A 19,324-nucleotide genomic window follows, 5' to 3' on the forward strand; every position below is an offset into this window, starting at 1 on the left:
GCGAGGAAATTTCTCCACCTCCCCCCAAGTAAGCTTTTAATTCTCCTTGAGCCCAGTTTATATGCTTTTCATGTTCTTCTCTAGACTGTGATTAGGATTTCTTTTAAGGAAAACCTATGCCTACACAACCCAGATGGCTTTATTATACTCAGGACACACACACACCGACATTTCTCCAATGAAGGCAGGGCTGCCTTCAGATGTCTTCCAAAGGTTGTATAGTTACTTGTCTCCTTGACTTGGGGGGGGGGGTAGCATAACTCCATACCCTCCAACATTTCTGAGATGAAAAAAGGGACGTCCTAGGAGAAAGTGGGACATTCCAGGATCAAATCTGTAAATATGGGACTGACCCAGGAAAATAGGGACACTTGGAAAGTATGTTAGACCTGTTACTTTAAGGTTATTCTGGATTTTCAAGTTCACTGGTGCCAACTATAGGGAGCCCTAGGTGCTCGGGCAGTCACAAAATTTTTGTTGTGAGTGCTTGGCACTCCCACCACTGGGCCTCGGACGTGACTTCCAGGTCCTTGCGCAGCACAGAAAGTCGTGTCTGAGGCCTCATGGGGCCTTGGAAGTAGCCTCAGATGTGGCTTGTGGGGCTCCCAGGTGCCGCTGAGCAGCCATAATCTGGGGTCCAACTCAGTGGCCCATTCAAGTTATTGTGTGCTGGCTTAGGGTAGGGGCAGGAAATGCAGAAGAGAAGGAAAGAAGGCTTCGAGGGCTTTGGAAGCCATTTTGGCTAGGCTGCAGGAATAGACATCAGGCAAGGCCCAGGCTGCCTGTTTATTTTAAAGGGCTAGCCCTACTTACTTAGTTATTATCTTGAGGGTCTCTCAAATCCACATGGAGGGAACGGCACCCTTAACATTAATTTGTGTGTCTTTAATTTTACTGTTGTTTATAGAATTTAATAAGGCTGTGAGTCAGGAATGCCATTTCCTGTTGTGAGGACTTTCCTAACTTTTGGGTTAGGAGGGTTGGAGAAGAAAGTGGAGGTTCAAGGTCCTGGGTGGAAGAACACTTTGGCTTGGGGAAGTCTGTGGTTCTCCTAGACCAGGCATCCCCAAACTGCGGCCCTCCTGATGTTTTGGCCTACAACTCCCATGATCCTTAGCTAACAGGATCAGTGGTCAGGGATGATGGGAACTGTAGTCCAAAACATCTGGAGGGCCGAAGTTTGGGGGTGCCTGTCCTAGACTCTCGAGTTAGAACTTTAAAAGTGTGCATTGAAAGACGTTGGGATTTTGATCCAGATAGGTGTCCTACTTTTTTGATACTCCAACCTAGGAGACCATACTAAATTCCAACTTTTTGAGCATCAGTCCTTTGCATGCTTTGGTTTGTCATTGCCACACAAGATAAATTCCTGTCTAACCTGACAACCACCGTCATGCTCTCTATCTCTATCTCTATCTCATATAGAGACAGTGTGTGTGTGTGTGTGTGTGTGTGTGTGTTCTCCTAGCCACCTAGGGCACTCTTTCATCTAAGAAACAGTATTATATAAAGCCATTCGCCCCATAGCTACCTATGGTTCCCTTCATGCACATCATGCACTACAGGAATTAGAATAATACGTTCTGTCATGTGTCATTGACACAAACTCTTATCATTCAGCAGACAATGCATTCCTCTGTTTAATTTGGTTGTGACCCTGAAGGTAGATGTGGCTTACATCTTGTCTATATCTTCAGATAAAAGTCTTCAAAAATGAAGAGCTACAGATTCTATAGATAGAGTGAAAATATCTGTATTCATCATGGTTCACAATTTTAAAGGTATTTGCCACTAGGCAAAGATACTGCAGTCTAAGTATTAATGCTGTGCTTGCCTCCAACCTTGATAATTGGTCTGCATGGCCCTGTGAGAATGCTTGCCAAGAATGACAGGCCACAGCTTAAAGCCGAATTACTCAAAGCAAGTCCTCATCAGGATTTGATTGGTAAACATTTAACAAGAGAACTCCCTATCCTCTCCTGGTACATATTAAACTAATGCCTTTATTTTAACAAGGGAAACAGTTTCCTCAGGCCCCTGCTCAGTCTGCGCCCTGTGAACAGCTAAACGAGAGAGGCTTCCTGGAGTGTTGTAATTCACTGGGACAAAAACAAGAAATGACTATGAGCCGAGAGGTTGAAGCAGTTTGAATTTGATGAGGACCTCCCTCAGGCTCAAGTCACACAAATGTGGACCCTCCACCAACCCATGATAGACCAATGCAAAGCAATCTCTGTCATGGCTAAGTCATTTCTGACCCATAGCTTTGGGCTACACCTGAGATGTCTGCTACACGAGGCACACTAACCTGTCAAGAGTATGCAATTTTGCACCTATCCCATCACAAGTATATCCACTTCACCAGGACGCCAGTTGAGAATCAGCCAAATGTTCACATATTGTGAGTTTTGGAACTGTTCTATCTGGAAAAATCCAAGTGCACAAAACATAAATCTTGCCTCAAAGTTTATAACTAATATAGCAAAAGGAATGACCCCTCAAAACAGCCAAATGATGTGGGTTTCTTTCACATAATTGTTAGTGGGACAGGGAGTCCCTCCCGATAAGGTTGTTGCAATTTAGTTCAGCCGCATCTAACTTGAGATGACTGACAGCAGGTCAAGGGCCATTAAAGAATGTTTAACCTTTAAACAGCTAAATTACACATGAGCATTCCCAGATCAGCACTTGTTCTGTAGCATTCCACACAATGCCCCCGTGCTCTCTTTGCTTATTCTGCCTCAGCCTGCTTGTCAGAAGCTGTCTGCCTTCTTTTGGAAGTGATTTTGGATAATGACCAGTCCGACAAACACCTTCGTAGCAAGGGGCAGCTCTCTGACTCTAGAACAATATCGTCCAGGTGCCTTTCATGGCTCATTGGACACAACACACTGGCCTGGGATTCACCTGTTCCACCTGCTGTTGCCCATTAACCACACAGTTGCAGTTCCTGTCTGTAGCTCATCAGCGTTAAAAATGTATTAACTATTCATCACTTTGCAAGGACTCCTTCCTCTCTGCTAAGCCTCTGGTTTTCATCCAGCATGTGGCTTGTAAAATTTCTGCCACCTCTCCCTTATTTCCCCATCACACTTCACACAGGTCCCATGCTTCAAAGCCACAGGAACACACACCACCCCTAAATATCAGGGATGTGATAGAACATCCTCAACTGACTCTGGCAGAGTGGAAATTGTTGTGGGTTTTGAAGGGTTCCTGTGGTGGAGAGAGCCTGGAAGGTCCTTCTCTTCTTGCTGTTGAGTATGTAAAAACCCTTAAGCAATTCTCAGAATCTCACTGAAGGCAACAGTAACGCAACATCTGTTTTTCACTGTTTGATGGAACAATGTCAACATCTTGAATGAAGACAAGGATCATTGTTTATAAGGGGGGGACCTGTGGCCTTCCAGGTGCTGTTAGAATCCATCTCCCATCAAACCATCCAGTGATCAGGGATTATTGGAATTGTAGTCCAAGAACACCTGTGAGAGCCACAGGTTCCCCATCTCTGGTTCAAAGACTTGACCTGGCTTTGCTACCCATGAGGTGCTGCAGGATCCAAAATTATTAGTCGGACTGATCTCAACACTAATTAAACAAGCTTTTTCTATTCATAACATGACCCGAAAGCAGACACACTTCTCACACTGTTACCAGGCAACTCTAGGCATTTTTAGAATACATTGATTATTGGGATCCATCTCAACCTGGCACACTTCTGCTCCCGAAATAGTCTTGGCCATTCTGATGGACGATGATCCATACTGTACCGTGTTTCTCCAAAAATAAGACACCGTCTTATATTTATTTTTCTGCAACAAACAAACAAACTTTGGCTTATTTTCAGGGGATGTCTTATTTTTTTCCTCCTCCTCCTGCCGTGGCCGGCATTGCTGCTGCTCCTATCACTATGTCTTATTTTCGGGGTATGGCTTGTATTCCTTGAATGCTTAAAAACCCTGCTATGGCTTATTTTATGACTACGTCTTAAAATAGGAGAAACAGGGTAGTAACATCCAGAGCAGGGCGGAGGTGGTCTGTTTCTGAGCACAATTCAAAGTGTTGCTTTTATCTTGAAAGCTTAATGTATATTTAACAAACTAAGACTACAATCCTACACCAATTTACCTGGGAATGAGCCCCATTGTGGCAGTGGGGGCACCCACAATCCTGAGGGCGAGATGACACCCCTGAAAGGTTTCCCTCTGCAGCTGAGCCTTGCTGATTCATGACAGACCAGTATCCATGGACCTGCCCTGACCCAACACGGAATGTGGCAAAGATACAAAATGTCCATAATCCCAAATAAGTGGGAACATAAATAAGTAATACTCACAAGGAAAAAAAGATCAGAGTAGAGAAGGACATTTAAATTAAGTATAAAATATAAAACGCAACAGGAAAAGTTAAGTACAAGATTAAATGAGATCGTATATGGGTGAGGGAAGCTAGGAGAGGGAGGTATAGAGGAGGAGGATTGGAGGGGAGGGGGGAGAAAGGGCTACGTTGCTGTAAATTGACTGTACAGTATTTGGTTCAGTTTTTCTTTTTTTGTTTCTATTATTATTTATGATTGGTTGATTGATGGCTGATTGATCATTATATACTGGAATATTCTGTAAGATTATTAGAATTGCAATAAAAATATTTTTTTAAAAAATGTCCATAACCCAAGGAGCAGCAGAAGATGACATGTATTCTACTGTGCCTATGCATGAATAGTGGTCGTTCATTAGTTTAAGACATATGAGAATTGGATTTTGCATGGGGGCAAGAAATGAAGCTGTGCATAGTATACACCAGTGCTGGATGCTGCCCTCTATAAAACTAAATCCACAACTGAATGCCTGGTTGGGCATAAGATTGCATTTGTTGCACCACTGGTATATAACACTATTTATGAAATTTCACAACACCTGGCCTAATTTCATTTCATATGCTACCACCCAGAACATGGTTAAAGGTAAAGGGACCCCTGACAGTTAAGTCCAGTCGTGGACAACTCTGGGGTTGCGGCGCTCATCTCGCTTTACTGGCTGAGGGAGCCAGCGTTTGTCCACAGACAGCTTCCGGGTCATGTGGCCAGCGTGACTAAGCCGCTTTTGGCAAACCAGAGCAGCGCACGGAAACACCGTTTACCTTCCCGCCGGAGCGGTCCCTATTTATCTACTTGCACTTTGACGTGCTTTCGAACTGCTAGGTTGGCAGGAGCTGGGACCGAACAACCGGAGCTCACCCCGTCGCAGGGATTCGAACCGCCGACCTTCTGATCAGCAAGCCCTAGGCTCTGTGGTTTAACCCACAGCACCACCCATAATGCCACAGCACCACTCATAACGATCCATAGTTAAAAGTAGAAGTTGGCAAATGTGTCCTCCTTTTTGCTCTTCAAAATATGGCAACCCCGTTTGTTGTATTATTCTTCTAAAACCAATATACATTTTATTTAAAAATTACAATGCTATTATGAATGAAATCTATTTAGTCTTCGCTGAGTTTATGTAATATGTGTTTTGAAGCTGTTGTTCTATGTTCTGTTATATACTTGTATGGATTAAGATTGTTCATTGGAATATTAAACTATTTACGTGTGTGTGTGTGTGTGTGTGTGTGTGTGTGTGTGTGTGTGTACACATATACACATGTAAATAGTTTAAATCCGGTTACAAATAAGTAAATAAGAAAGTTGTGTGTTTGTTTGCTTGTTTGTTTGTTTGCTTGTTTGTTTATGCCATAAGCATAAATAGAAGTTTAGGGTGTGGGTGGGTGTATCCAAACTTCTATTTATGCTCATGGCATAAATATACAACTTTCTTATTTACTTATTTGTAACTGGATCTATGCTTTGCAATGTAACCTGATCTATTAATGCCAAATGCCAAATAAATACAGAACCAGAAAGATATTGTTGTTGTTGTTGTTTAGTTGTGTCTGACTCTTTGTGACCCCATGGACCAGAGCACGCCAGGCACTCCTGTCTTGCACTGCCTCCCGCAGTTTGGTCAAACTCATGTTCGTAGCTTGGAGAACACTGTCCAACCATCTCGTCCTCTGTCGTCCCCTTCCATGGGCGTACCCAGGATCAAAACTGGGGGGGGGGCAAGGGGAGGGGCCAAGGCACGGGAGGGGCCACAAAGTGGGCAGGAACGGCGAACTCGCGCTCCGCCGGGCTGTGCCCCTCCCTAGAAGCAGGGCTGGTGGGCGGAGGCGGAGCCCAGCCCAGCGGAGCGCGAGTTCAGCGTTCCCGCCCGCCGCGCCGCGCTCTCTGGTTCCCCACCGCGCTTGGCCTTGCCAGAGGGCGCGACGGGGAGCTGGAGGGAGGGCGCAGTGCGGCAGGCGGGAACGGCGAACTCGCGCTCCGCCGGGCTGTGCCCCTCCCTAGAAGCAGGGCTGGTGGGCGGAGGCGGAGCCCAGCCCAGCGGAGCGCGAGTTCAGCGTTCCCGCCCACCGCGCCGCGCTCCCTGGTTCCCCACCGCGCTTGGCCTTGCCTGAGGGTGCGCCAGGGAGCTGGAGGGAGGGTGCGGTGCGGCGCGGCGCGGCGGGAATGGCGAACTCGCGCTCCGCCGGGCTGTGCTCCGCCTCTGCCCACCAGCCCTGCTTCTAGAGTAAGGCAGCTGCCCTAACTTGCCCCATGGTGGGTACGCCCTTGTCCCCTTCTCCTAGTGCCCTCCATCTTTCCCAACATCAGGGTCTTTTCCAGGGAGTCTTCTCTTCTCAGGAGGTGGCCAAAGATATACAATCCATTAAAATGGCATGTTATCAGCTTTGGAAAACAAAAAAACATATTCATCCAGCACTGAAAAGACTATTAAACTAGTGCCAGATCATTCTCCCCAGGGAAGGCATTCTAAAGATTGGGCAACTGATGCCATCACTACCAAAAAAAAAAACCCCAACCCTGTCTGGAGGTCACCATTCATCTCACCTCCAAAACAAGGGGACCTAATGAAGGGCTTCTGAGGCAGATCTCTGCACCTGGGTTCATATGGGAAGAAGAGTCCTTCAGGAACACTTGTCCTCAGCCACAAAGGGCTTCAAGTAGTCAGTATCAGCACTGTGAGTTTTATTTATTTAAAATGTCTACCCACTCTACTTAGGGGGGCTTTCAACAGTTTTAAATCACGATACAATAAAATATATCAAAGCACAAAATATAAAAAATGCATAAATATACAACATATGTGTCTGGAAGTGGACCGGGAGCTAGGGCAACTCCTTCAGAACTGGCAAGACCCCGATCTGAACTTGCCCAATCCCAGCCAGCAATCGAGGAACGGTATTTATTTTTGCACCAACTGAAGCTTCTGAGCAGGTTTCAAAGGCAGCCCCATATGCAACACATTATAGTAATCCAAATGGGACGTTACCAGAGCAAGGATAACTGTGGACAGGCTATATAAGTAATACGATGCTTAGAAATGCAGGGGGTGGTTTTTGGCAATTTTAGATAATTATGGGTAGCATTGTGCAGGCACCTGTAGCTAAAATAGCTTTCTCTGTATGCAAGGTATTCGTTCGTATCCTCTATTTTATCTATTCATGCCTCACTTTTCAGATCTTTAGTGGAGCCTCTAAGACTACTAACAACAGTAACGAGAAAGCTATTTAAAATAACAATCTCTCAAAAGTTGAAACTCGGCTAAAAAGCCACAGGCAGTGCATAGTGCCAACAACACCATTAAAAACAGAAAACAACCATTATGACCCCTAATAAAACAAATCATTGGAAGGTGTGCCTAAATAAGAATGTTTTTAATTGGGGGCTAAAAGCAGGAGGAAGGGGCTACCCCAATTTCTTGAGGCAAGATGCTCCAGAACCTTTGGGCGCCATGACTGAGAAAACCCTGTCCCTTGTTGCTCACCAACTGCAGCTTAGATGGAGACGGGATATGTAACGGGGGCAGGGGCCAAACTTCCTCTAAAGAGAAAAAAAACATGACACCTGAGGTGGTCATTCAGGTAACTAGGTCCCAAACCATTTATGGGAAGCTGTGCCCCGCCCTCCGGATGTTGCTGGACTACAAACCTCAACACCCATGACCATTGTCTGTGTTGAACACGAGGACCAGTAGCCTCCCCACTTTTTTATTTATACCCCGCCCATCTGGCTGGGTTTCCCCAGCCACTCTGGGCGGCTTCCGACAGAAAAATAAAACGCAGCAATCTATTAAACATTAAAAGCCTCCCTAAACAGGGCTACCTTCAGATGTCTTCTAAAAGTCTGGTAGTTGTTTTCCTCTTTGACATGTCTTGGGAGGGTGTTCCACAGGGCAGGCGCCACCACCGAGAAGGCCCAGAAGCAAACTGGAAGCCAAATGGAAGTTGGTACAACGTGTTACATGAATGTGAACTCCTATTGCAGTCTAGCAACTATGATTTTTGTCAACAAAGGTTTCTGGAGGCTTTTCAAAGACAGCTCCACAAAGAATAATTTTCATTAATATAACCTGTAGGTAGCTAAGACACACATAACTGTGGCCAGATCTGCCTTTGCCAGGAAAGGATGCTGTTGGTGTACTAGCCACAGCTGTGAACAGCAGCAGCAGCATTCCTGGATACAGTGACCCTCCCCTTTTATTGAGGAGCAAACATGACCAAGCAGCACTACCAAATTATGGTTTGTTCCTTAAAGGGGAGTGAAAACCTAGCCTGAACTGGCTGAATACCTAATCCCAGACTGTCCTCATGCCATCCCAACATAATCTCCATTTTGTCTGGCTGAAGTCTGAAAGAGGGTTTAAAACTAGAAGGCTGGGTTTCTCCGCATAAGCATTTAATTACATTCTAATGGCACATAATTACACTGCAGTGAAATGTTTTGCAGTCTCTTGTGTTAATTATCTCTTCCTGCTGAGGAAATATGGAAAGTCATGATTTCACAGGTGTAATGGCCTGGATCCAAGAGGTATGGACTCTAGAATTAATCATGCACAAGTTACTTGCTCCGCAGGTTCCATTCAGATTGAGGCTGGATGCAGAGCATCATCTGTTTTGGAGTCACTGTTTTTTGAGACACAGTTGAAGGCAATTTGAAAGCTCAAGGTGTGTGTGGTTATCCACTTTTGACTCCGATAAAGAGGTTTTCCAGATTTTTGATATCGTTTCAAAACTTGATTTACCAGAGGCTGAGCCTTCATCTTCTTCCATCTCAATGTCCTTCTGTTTCAACAGCATCTCACTTTATACATTTATTTATGCTTTATTTAGTTCATTGGATATTTTACACTCTCACCCTCTCTGAATAAGGGAGTATCCAGGGTTCTTTGGTTTGTTCAAAGCAGCAAACAACAATGTTCGCATTAAGGCTACCTTCAGCCCACATTCATAACGCAGATTTGTTATCATGCCAACTAGCTCTAGGACTGATGTTAGCATGAATATAATGATGGAAATAAAACATTCCCTAGAGAAGATAACAGATGAACCCAAGGCATCCAGCCATTGACAGAGAAGACTGTGGTTGCCCATGTGCTCCATCGTTCTATTCTCACTGTGACCAATGGGAGCCCATAAGCATGAAAGAAGTTCAATAGTACTCTTACAAGAACAGGAAACACAATTCATTCATGCCACTTCTTAGAATATTTGGGGCTATTTTCCATCCTGCATTGATTATGCCAACAACTTTTCCCACACACATTTCTCTTCTAGCAGGACATTTTAGCCTTATAAAGCCTCTACTAAAACTTCTTTCTGTATCACTTATCATTGGATCTATTTGTAACTCATAAAAATATACTCTGTTTTTCGATGTTTGAGATAAAGTGCCTTATATGGCTTTGTAGTGTTTCTTATTAGTTCTGAGTTTTCTTTTCTTTTCTTTCTTTCTTTTCTTTTTTCTAATGTTGAATAGCCAGGGATGAGCTGCAGCCTATAACTATTAGACATCAAATAAATATTTGCCCATTTGTGAAGACTTGTGTATTTCATATCCCTCTAAGTGAATATTTTCCTAATTGCCTTCTCCCCCCGCCTCACATTCTGGCTTTAAAAACCCCAAAACCTTTTGTCATTTTGCATTCACTTTGTAAACACAGAGTAACAACAAACTTATTTCAGTTGAATCAAATTTAACCGTAACCTACAATAATGCTTACCATCCAGTAATGCCAGAATGCCTTCAATCATCTACATAATCTGCTGTGTAAATCTGACATAGTAACACTAACTGTTGCACTGAATGGACATGTCTTAAGGAATATCAGTGTTTTGATTTATTTTTCATATTCCTTTTGACTGGAATATCAATAGATCTTTGACACTAAGTAGAATAATATTTTTGAAGGAAGGCCTCCAAGGAAAACTCAGGATGCCCTAGGAACTGAAGTCAGTGCTTAAGCAGGTAACACCTGTCACTCTGTTAGCACACAGCACCATTAATGAAACCAGGTGGCAGATTTGAACAGACACCTGAAACCACTGTTAGAAGCTCCCGTAGAGCATAAGCAAATGGAATTAGAAACGTCTCAACTGTGAGGAATGGAAAATTACTTGGTACTGAGAATTTGTGGGAACTTTTTCTTCATTCTCAAGAGTTGTGTGACACAGGAGGAGGGGGAAAGACATTTGTTTCACATTAACAAGTGATACCACTTCCTATGGGAAACGGATGACGGACTCTGCCAAATAATTTTTGGGAAATAGTCATTTCAGAATATATTCTTTCATGATCCACACAGGGGTTCCCAAAGTGTGGTCTATCGACCACAAGTGGTCCATGAGCTTTGTTCAGGTGGTCCATGACTCTGTGGAGTGGCAGGTACAGAGGGGTTATGTGTGTCTGAAGAACAGTGCTCACAGCATCTGCTCCATCATTCTTAGGACTCAGGGGTCTGCCCAAAAGGTGAACAGGACTGACCAAAAGTGTTGGTGGGGGATGAGTCTCTGCCTTGTTTAGAGGAATAAATTTGGTGCTGGCAGTAAGATAGGAGAAGGTCCTGAGTGGGGAAAAGAGGCTGAAAAGGTAGTTCAATGGAGTGGAGAATCAACGCATGAGAATGAAGGGAAGAAGGAAGAAGGAAAGGAAGAGAAGGAGGAAGAAGCTAAGAGACAGAGCATTCGAAAAAGTGACTCAGGGTGGGAGCTGTTGTCAGTTTATAAAAAAGGAGAGTAGTCCACATCAAAAAATATTCATATTTATTTTTTATTATATTTTTATTGCCTGCTTCGTATCTTAATGTATTATACTGTATTAAAATTAGAATTCATCCATGTATAACCTAATACAGCACATTACGATTGCTGAACACTAGGCAGAAAAATCATGAAGTGGTCTGCCAAGACATTCAGCCATTTTCAAATGGTCTGATGGGGGGGGGAGAGGTAGAGGACTTTGGGAGCCACTGCAGTAGAAAGTTTAAAGGTTGCAGCCTTTTACAGAGGCAGCCTCCTTTTGAAGGAAAGTATTGGTGTACCTGTGACGACACTTTATTTGCAATTACACAGTCACTGCCGAATCAGAAGCAAGCTCAAGTCCCTGGTAGCAAACAGCATAGCCTTGAAGGTGCTGCCTTCCCCCCTCAAGGACCCTGCCAAGCGGGTGTGCTGCATCAAACCTAGCAGCCACCCGAACGCAAAAGTCATTGAAAAAGATCTGCTGTCCATTAATCATAGCTGCCAAGTTTTCCCTTTTCTCGCGAGGAAGCCTATTCAGCATAAGGGAAAATCCCTTTAAAAAAGGGATAACTTGGCAGCTATGCCATTAGACTAGATAAAAGTTTGCACATGACAACCGAACATCTCTCTGCACACATTTTTACATTACAATGTCATAAATGGACCTGTTTTTTATCACACTGCATCTCGTGTCTCAAATATGAATATTTTCAGCATTTGAAAATTCTGCACACATTCGCAATTTACATCATTATGGATTTCTCACACCGGTCTATCTTAATAGGCAAGTGTCATGGGCAAGGAAACTACTATTACGTACAACAGACCTACGGCCTCCGGATTGGTCATGCTGACTGGGGCTGATGGGAGTAGGAGCCAAACATCTGGAGGGCCACAGGCTCCCAGCCTTACTTGAATGCAGAGTTTAATTAACTCTTAAGGTAGGGCATGGAAGCTTAGTGAGACATGCGGTCTTTGGGAAGGAGTGTAGCTCAGTGGGATGCATGCAGAAGATCCTAGGTTCAATCCCTGGCATTTCCAGGTAGGGCTGTGATAGACCCCTGTCTGAAACACTGGAGAGCGACTACCAATCAGTGTACACAACACTGAGCTAGATGGACCAATAGTGTCACTTGGTATAAGGCAGCTTCCTATGTTGAAGCCATGGCCCTTCCTTCCATACAGATGGGTGAATAACTAGCCTTGTTCTTGCAAGGACTGGAGATGCTGAGAACATCTCCAGGAAAGTTATGAAGCACACTTAAAAGCTGGTTTTTTTTCAGTCCTACATTCCCTTAACCTTTCTGCTTTTCAGCATATTCATTTATATATTTTTTTTATCTGGAGGTTCAGGATTCAAGAGGATAAGAGCACACTTCAAAACATTAACGCTTCTGCTAAGAAAGTCCCCCAATCGGTCACAGTCTCAGGCTGCTTGCCTGGATAGAAAGGGCTTGCATATATAACATCTAAAGGCATCCCACCTCCACCCCAAAAGGTATGGAAAGCAGACTGACAAAACCAACATTACCTTGCTAAGTAACTTTGGAAGTAATTAAGAGCTGCTTTATAAGTACAAGACCCTGCTGTGCAACAGAGTAGTAAAACTGGTTTTGAGTCTTCTGATCAAGGTGTACACAAATGCTTGTAACAGATGGCCATACAAGCTGGGGCGGGCAGGGAGTTAATATTCATCCAGTCGAAAAGATTTGGGTTCTGCATCCCCTTTCCTATCTCCTAGTTTCAAACTATTTTTGATCTGAAACAGGAAGCCTTTTGTTTCCATGGAGGCTCCCTCCACTTTTTAGTACCCTGCACTTGTTCCCATTCCCCCTCTCCCCGCCATGATCCAGTCCCCTAATGGAAATGCAACACAGGGCTATTGTGAAAGTAATGTCTAGACCAGATCTCAGACATCAGACATATATATTTTTTGTAGTTTGTCTTTTTATCTCGCAGGAACATATTAGCTGGAGGGCATGCTTACTCCTAGTCTTTTATCTCCCAGAATTTGATAGGCATCTTCTAATTTTTCTCTGACACTACATAAGCGGTGAATATTTAATTCCAGGTATAACATTTTCCTCTGCAGAGGAGTATTTGTGGAGAATTTTCTAAGAAGAACTGTTGTAGAATTTCACCTGTTGCCATCTAATCACCACCCCCACCCCCATTTTACCGCCCAATCTTGGGAGTACATTTCTGTTCAGCCCTGCACAGCACAATCCTACTCAGAAGTAAGTTCCACTGAATCTACTGGGTTTTTTTCCAGGCATACTTAAATTGGACCCAACTAGGGTTCCATGTCAAACTCATATAACAGAGCTTAGGCAAATCTGTTCTAAAAGAACTGCATTGTTTGCCAGTTCATTCTGGGCCTAATTTAAGGTGCTCAAACTATCTGAGAAACCACCTCTTTTTCTACGGATTCTCTTGGTTGGTAAAAATTAGCAGAAGGGCCCCCCTTGATAGTTCCACCGCCCTCAGGTGTTTAGTTATCCATGCTCTGGCAAACTCCAAAGTAGTCAACAATCAACACAAACTAGGCAATACAATATTTAATTTAACACTAGTCCAAATAAATAATAATTTATCATTTAATTATACAGTGTATCTCATTTGTTGCATATTTCTTATTATTTCAGATAATTAAAAATTATTAAATCATAAATTATTCCATCTAGCATGTACATGGCCACAGTAAAAGTGAGAAGTTCTATGCTTGATAGTATTCTTCCCCATTTGTTATGTCCTGCTGAAATGTGGCCCATATAACTGTCAGCGGGGGGGAAATGAGGTTTCGATATAATCTCTCCATGAAAACGGTCACATATTGTCTTCTAGATCCACATATGTTTTCATTATGCTGCGGAAGTTTGAGGAGGTGTTCTTCATAAAACATTACGTTGCTACAAATGACAACATGAAAACCAAATTTAGTAGGAACTTGTATGGTTGGTTCCGCTCTAGGGCTTTTATGAGGAGCTCCTGTTTGCAGTTGGAAATGTCTATCTGAAAGTAAATGGTAGGGAATGGGCGCATGCAGATGAATTTGCCCTTAAAACCTTTGAAGTTGAAAAGTTCTACAGAATAGCACTGTAGGTCTGACCCAGCAAGGGAGATCTGTGTGTTGGAGAATAGGCTTCCATTTCTTGGGCCACTTTCATATAAAGAGATGCTGCAAGGGGTAAAATGGCAGGTACCCACTGAATACCTGTGCTCAGTGCTGTTAAGGACAGTTCTGTTCACCTCTCCTGAGGTAAGGAAACTGATTCCAGTCACCTCATTTCTGTACACACAAATGAGAGAGCTCTATTAGTGCTGGCATTGCCAACCATCTTTTCAGCAGAAAGATTCTCACATACCAGCAGCTACTACTTGCGCAGGGTTTTATTGTTGTTTAGGACCTTTAAAGTGTGTGCATATTGGCTTTCAACACACTTCAAGCTCTCATTGGATGTTGTCGGATGCTGCTGCTCTGTGTTTATAATTTTTATGGTGTTCATTTTTTATTATTGTCTTTTTGTGTTTAGCTTTATGGTTGTATAGATTCTCAGGGTATGTCACTTGGAAAAGTAAAGTTGACAGGCAGGATATAAATATTTCAAAATAGCCTGCTCTGTGCATCAGGATTGGGACGAGAGAGAGAGAGAGAGAGAGAGAGAGTCCATCACCAATGAGAGAGAAAAAATATTCCATTAAAAATTATCAAAGACGAGTAAAAATGTTGCTGAAATTCTCAAGGGTGGTGTGCAAGGTTTGGGTTGTTTTTATATCTTCCTTAGGGGCTGCGATCAAAAGCAATCCAAATAATTGTACTGAGTGATTAGGCTACATTCTCCAGTGGAATTTAGACACTTTAATGCCTCCTCCCCAATGCAAACTGTGTGTGTGTATCTAATACATAACACAAAATATGTTCACTGTGTGATACTGATATATGAAATATGGTAGCCTCTCAAAACTAATGGTCCATGTAGAGGAATTTGTTGTTGACAATGGAAGAACTAGCCTCGAAACAATTCAACCGTGTGTGCAAACCAATACCCAGTCTGGTGGAGTGAGTTGTACTCAGAAAAATAACTGCAGAGGGATAACTCAACTTGCTCTGTTATATATATTTAAAGTCAGCCCATATCTCTCTCAGAAAGTGTCAATAGTTTTTCTTTATGAGCATCATTTTTCAAACATTTTTGAGCCTAGAATTAGATACTGTACACGTCTGTTTCTAATTTATTTTACTACTAAAAAGGCATAGGGTGACCCACTCTAACCACTTACTATTATAAAGGACATTTTTCAAGTGGTTCTTTTTGTAATATTATACACCAATCCACTACATATAATCATAAAGTGCTTCGCAGCTGTAAAATAAAAATGATATGCGAGTCAGAAAACTCAGCACCAAATATTATCACCTTTTCCCCCCTTGGGAGGGAAATTCCATCCATGAAATTCTCAAAATACTTCAAGAACGGAACAGTTCTCCATCCAACAGTGTCTCTAGGCTGTTTCTCATAGTTTGGGGTTAATTCAAGAAGGGCATATGCTCACCATATGATGCATCCTTTGTGTGAATGGGCCAGAATAATGGACTTAATCACTAAAGAGAATCTTTTCCATCTTGTCCAAAATGGCTAAGTGTATAATCCCAAGCATGTGTTTCACTGATTCCCTTCCAAGTATAGCATTGGCTCTCGAGATAGCTGGGAAGTCACAGTATGTCAGCTATACTCTTTCTCTGCAGTAGCATTTGCTGTAACCCATGGGTAGCCCAACTTGGTGCCCTCCAGATATTATAGATGACAACTCCCATAATTTCTGACTATAGACCTTGCTGGCTGGGACTGATGAAAGTTTGGAGTTCAACAGCACCTTCAGGTTATCACGTTGACCACCCCCGCTCTAAATATGCTGCACACATTTTCCTTGTGGGATAAAGGATACGTTTGGAATAGATATGGTATAGGCCCCTGCATGTACACCACATTAAGACTGAGTTGCTTCCACCAGCCTCCAAGGAAACAGAATTCTTTTGTATAAACAAATACAAAGGATCCCAACCTTTACAGAATCTTACAACATAAGCTGTTGTTTCTGAAGCATGAAATCTTCATTAGTAATCAGATGCAAAGTAAGGAGATTTGAGATATTGGAAACCCAAGACTGGCTCTTATTTGAGAAATAACCGATGGAGTTGAAATGGATGTATATGTGTGTATGCGTGTTTTCCCTTTAAATGAATGTGAATGTGACTATATCCACATAATTATTTACCTTGAAAGTTCCAGAAAATATCCATGTATGTTGAGGAAGTCACAGAAATGAAGTACTTCCAGAAACTAACATCTCACCTTGAGGGCAATTCATGGCTCCATTGTGGCACCATGAAACCAGAATGTAGTCATTCACATCAGTGACCAACCCATGTCAACTGGGCAAATAGTAAATCATATGTGCACCAGGATAAGTGAAGTTTCAAGAGACAACGTGCATTCAGGAACCCAAATTCTACCATGCACTCCAATTGTTCATATGTGGTTGAGTAGGGACGCGGGTGGAGCTGTGGGTTAAACCACAGAGCCTAGGGCTTGCTGATCAGAAGGTTGGCGGTTCGAATCCCTGCAACGGGGTGAGCTCCTGTTGTTTGGTCCCAGCTCCTGCCAACCTAGCAGTTCGAAAGCACGTCAAAGTGCAAGTAGATAAATAGGTACCACTCCGGTGGGAAGCTAAACGGCATTTCTGTGAGCTGCTCTGGTTCGCCAGAAACGGCTTTGTCATGCTGGCCACATGACCTGGAAGCTGTATGCCGGCTCCCTCGGCCAATAATGTGAGATGAGCGCCACAACCCCAGAGACGGTCACAACTGGACCTAATGGTCAGGGGTCCCATTACCTTTACCTAAGTCTTCCCCAACCTGGTGCCTTCCGGTTGTTTTGGGGTAGAACTCCCACCATCCCTGACTGTGGCCCATGCTGACTGGAGCTGATGGGACTTGTAGTCCAAAACATCTGGAAGCCACTAGATGTTGGGGAAGGCTGCTCTAGGTGGTCGTCATGGCCCAGGCCCTGTGCTGTGAGAAATTTTTTTTGCACACAATCATGGGATCCTTCCCCTTCCCCACAGCGACCAAAAAACTCTCCTGCACACACAGAATGACTCCATTAGTTTGCAACCCATCTGGGTTTACCAGTTAAAAGCTACCACATGGCCTCAGGAAAAATCACACAATATGATCTAACAGTTTGACCTAAGCCTATAAAGATGGAAAGAGATACAGCCGCAAACACAAGGATGCATTAGCAAAGCAGCCAAATTATGTTTATATTTCCTATGATGTGAATACGAACAAAGTAAAATTCTAGGTCTGCTGGAAGTTCATGGAAGTTCTTCCATTCATTTTGCTAATTGCTAAGGAACATGCATGAGATTTTTTCAAAAAGGGAAAAAAAAACTTTTCCATTAGGTAGCAGGAAACTCAGGTCTTCACCTACGATTCTGCAGCCACTGCAAAGGCTTATCCTCTGATTCTTGCAGCATATTAGTCAAAACGGCAACAATTTCATAATACAATTTTTGCAGCCTGGAATGAGAAAGCAAGCAAAAAAACATGCAATGATCATTTCATGATGCTACAACAGGTCTTGAGAACATAAGAACAGCCTGCTGGGTCAGTGGACCCGTGGCCCATCTAGTCCAGCATCCTGTTCTCACAGTGGCCAACCAGGTGCCTGTGTGAAACCCACAAGCAGGACCCAGGCAGAAGAGCCCTCTCCCCTCCCTGAGATTCCCAGAAACCACTATTCAGAGGCACACTGCAGAGGTGGAGCATAGCCATCATGACTAGTAGCTGTTGGCAGTCCTGATGCCCCATGAATTTATCTAATCCTCTTCTAAGGCCATCCAAGTTAGTAGTGATGACTGCCTCCTGCAGGTGCAAGTTCCATAGTTTAACTGTGGGAAGAAGTGTTTCCATTTATCTGTCCTGAATCTTCCAGCATTCAGCCTCACTGGATGTCCAGGAGTTATCATGTTAGGAGAGAGGGAGAAAAAGTTCCTCTAGCCACTTTTAATAAACTTCTATCACTCTCCTTTTCTCTAAGCCAAAAAGTCCCAAACGCTGTAACCTTTTCTCACAGGGAAGTTTCTCCATCCCCTCGATCATTTGGGTTGTCCTTTTCTGGACTTTTTCCAACTCCACAGGCTTTTTATTTTTTAGGTGAGGCAACCAGAACTGAGCACAATATTCCAAGTGCTGTTGTGCATTAGATTTGTATAACAGAATTACGATCATGGAAGTTTTATTTTCAATCGCTTTCCTAATGATCCCTAACAAAAGTTGCCTTTTTCACTGCTGCCACACACTCAGTCAACATCTTGATTGAGCTATCCACTACAACCCCAAGCCTCACTCCTAGTCAGTCACCATCAGTTCAGACCTCATTGGGATTCCCCCTCCCTGACATGCTTCAATTTACACTAGCTTACGTTGAACTGCCTTTCCCTTTTTACTGCCCATTTACTCAGTTTGGAGACGGCATTTGGGAACTCTTCACATTGCTCCATGTAGTTTGGTATTGTCTACACTGACTGGCAGCAACCTTTCAGAGTTTCAGACAGGAATGTTTCCCAGTCCTACCTAGAGATGCCCAGGATTGAACCTAGACCTTCAGCACACAAAGCAGATGTATTGTATGGATGGTGTGAGTTTATATATTGATCCCCTTAGTCTAAAATTGTATTTATTGCTTCTTTCTGCTGCTTTGAGTGATAGTATTGTTGTTTTTAGCAAGTCAGTTGATGCATTTTATTAAATATAAAAGCAGCTTAGAATTATTTTAAAATAAAGAACAATATAATATTCATCACACAGAGATTTACACAATCACAGATTTTTGGATCCTGGAAGCAATGTTTTCAAGGTGCAAAAAACAGCCCCAGTGGCTTCTTACATTCAGCCTCTTAAGTCTTCTCCAAAGGCCTGCCACATTTTCATCAGTAGGAACAAATTATAACAAGATCCATACATATCAGTTGGCAAAACAAGAGTTTAAAATGTGACAAAATATTCAAATGTGCTCTTTAGTCATTTCCAAAGCTTCATTCTTCTACCTCCAAATGGCCAGTATTGAGGTATTTTAGTAGGGCTTATTCAGGAAGTTGTGCCTTCTATATTGTTCATGCACTTGTTAGGAACAAGTCTACAATG

The 19,324-nt window shown here is 43.1% G+C and overlaps 1 protein-coding gene across 1 annotated transcript in view; it reads right to left on the reverse strand.

The window, feature by feature from the left end:
• Positions 1-17,103: 17,103 nt before the first annotated feature.
• Positions 17,104-19,324, reverse strand: part of CATSPER3 (cation channel sperm associated 3) — a 30,373-nt gene continuing 28,152 nt past the window's right edge. Inside the window, exon 8 of the mRNA XM_035105479.2 lies at positions 17,104-17,698. Coding sequence (XP_034961370.2) covers positions 17,602-17,698 — 97 coding nt within the window. The 3' untranslated portion in view covers positions 17,104-17,601. The remainder of the gene's footprint in view (positions 17,699-19,324) is intronic.

The sequence above is a fragment of the Zootoca vivipara genome, chromosome 2 (assembly GCF_963506605.1).
Source record: "Zootoca vivipara chromosome 2, rZooViv1.1, whole genome shotgun sequence".
Classification (NCBI taxonomy): Eukaryota; Metazoa; Chordata; class Lepidosauria; order Squamata; family Lacertidae; genus Zootoca; species Zootoca vivipara.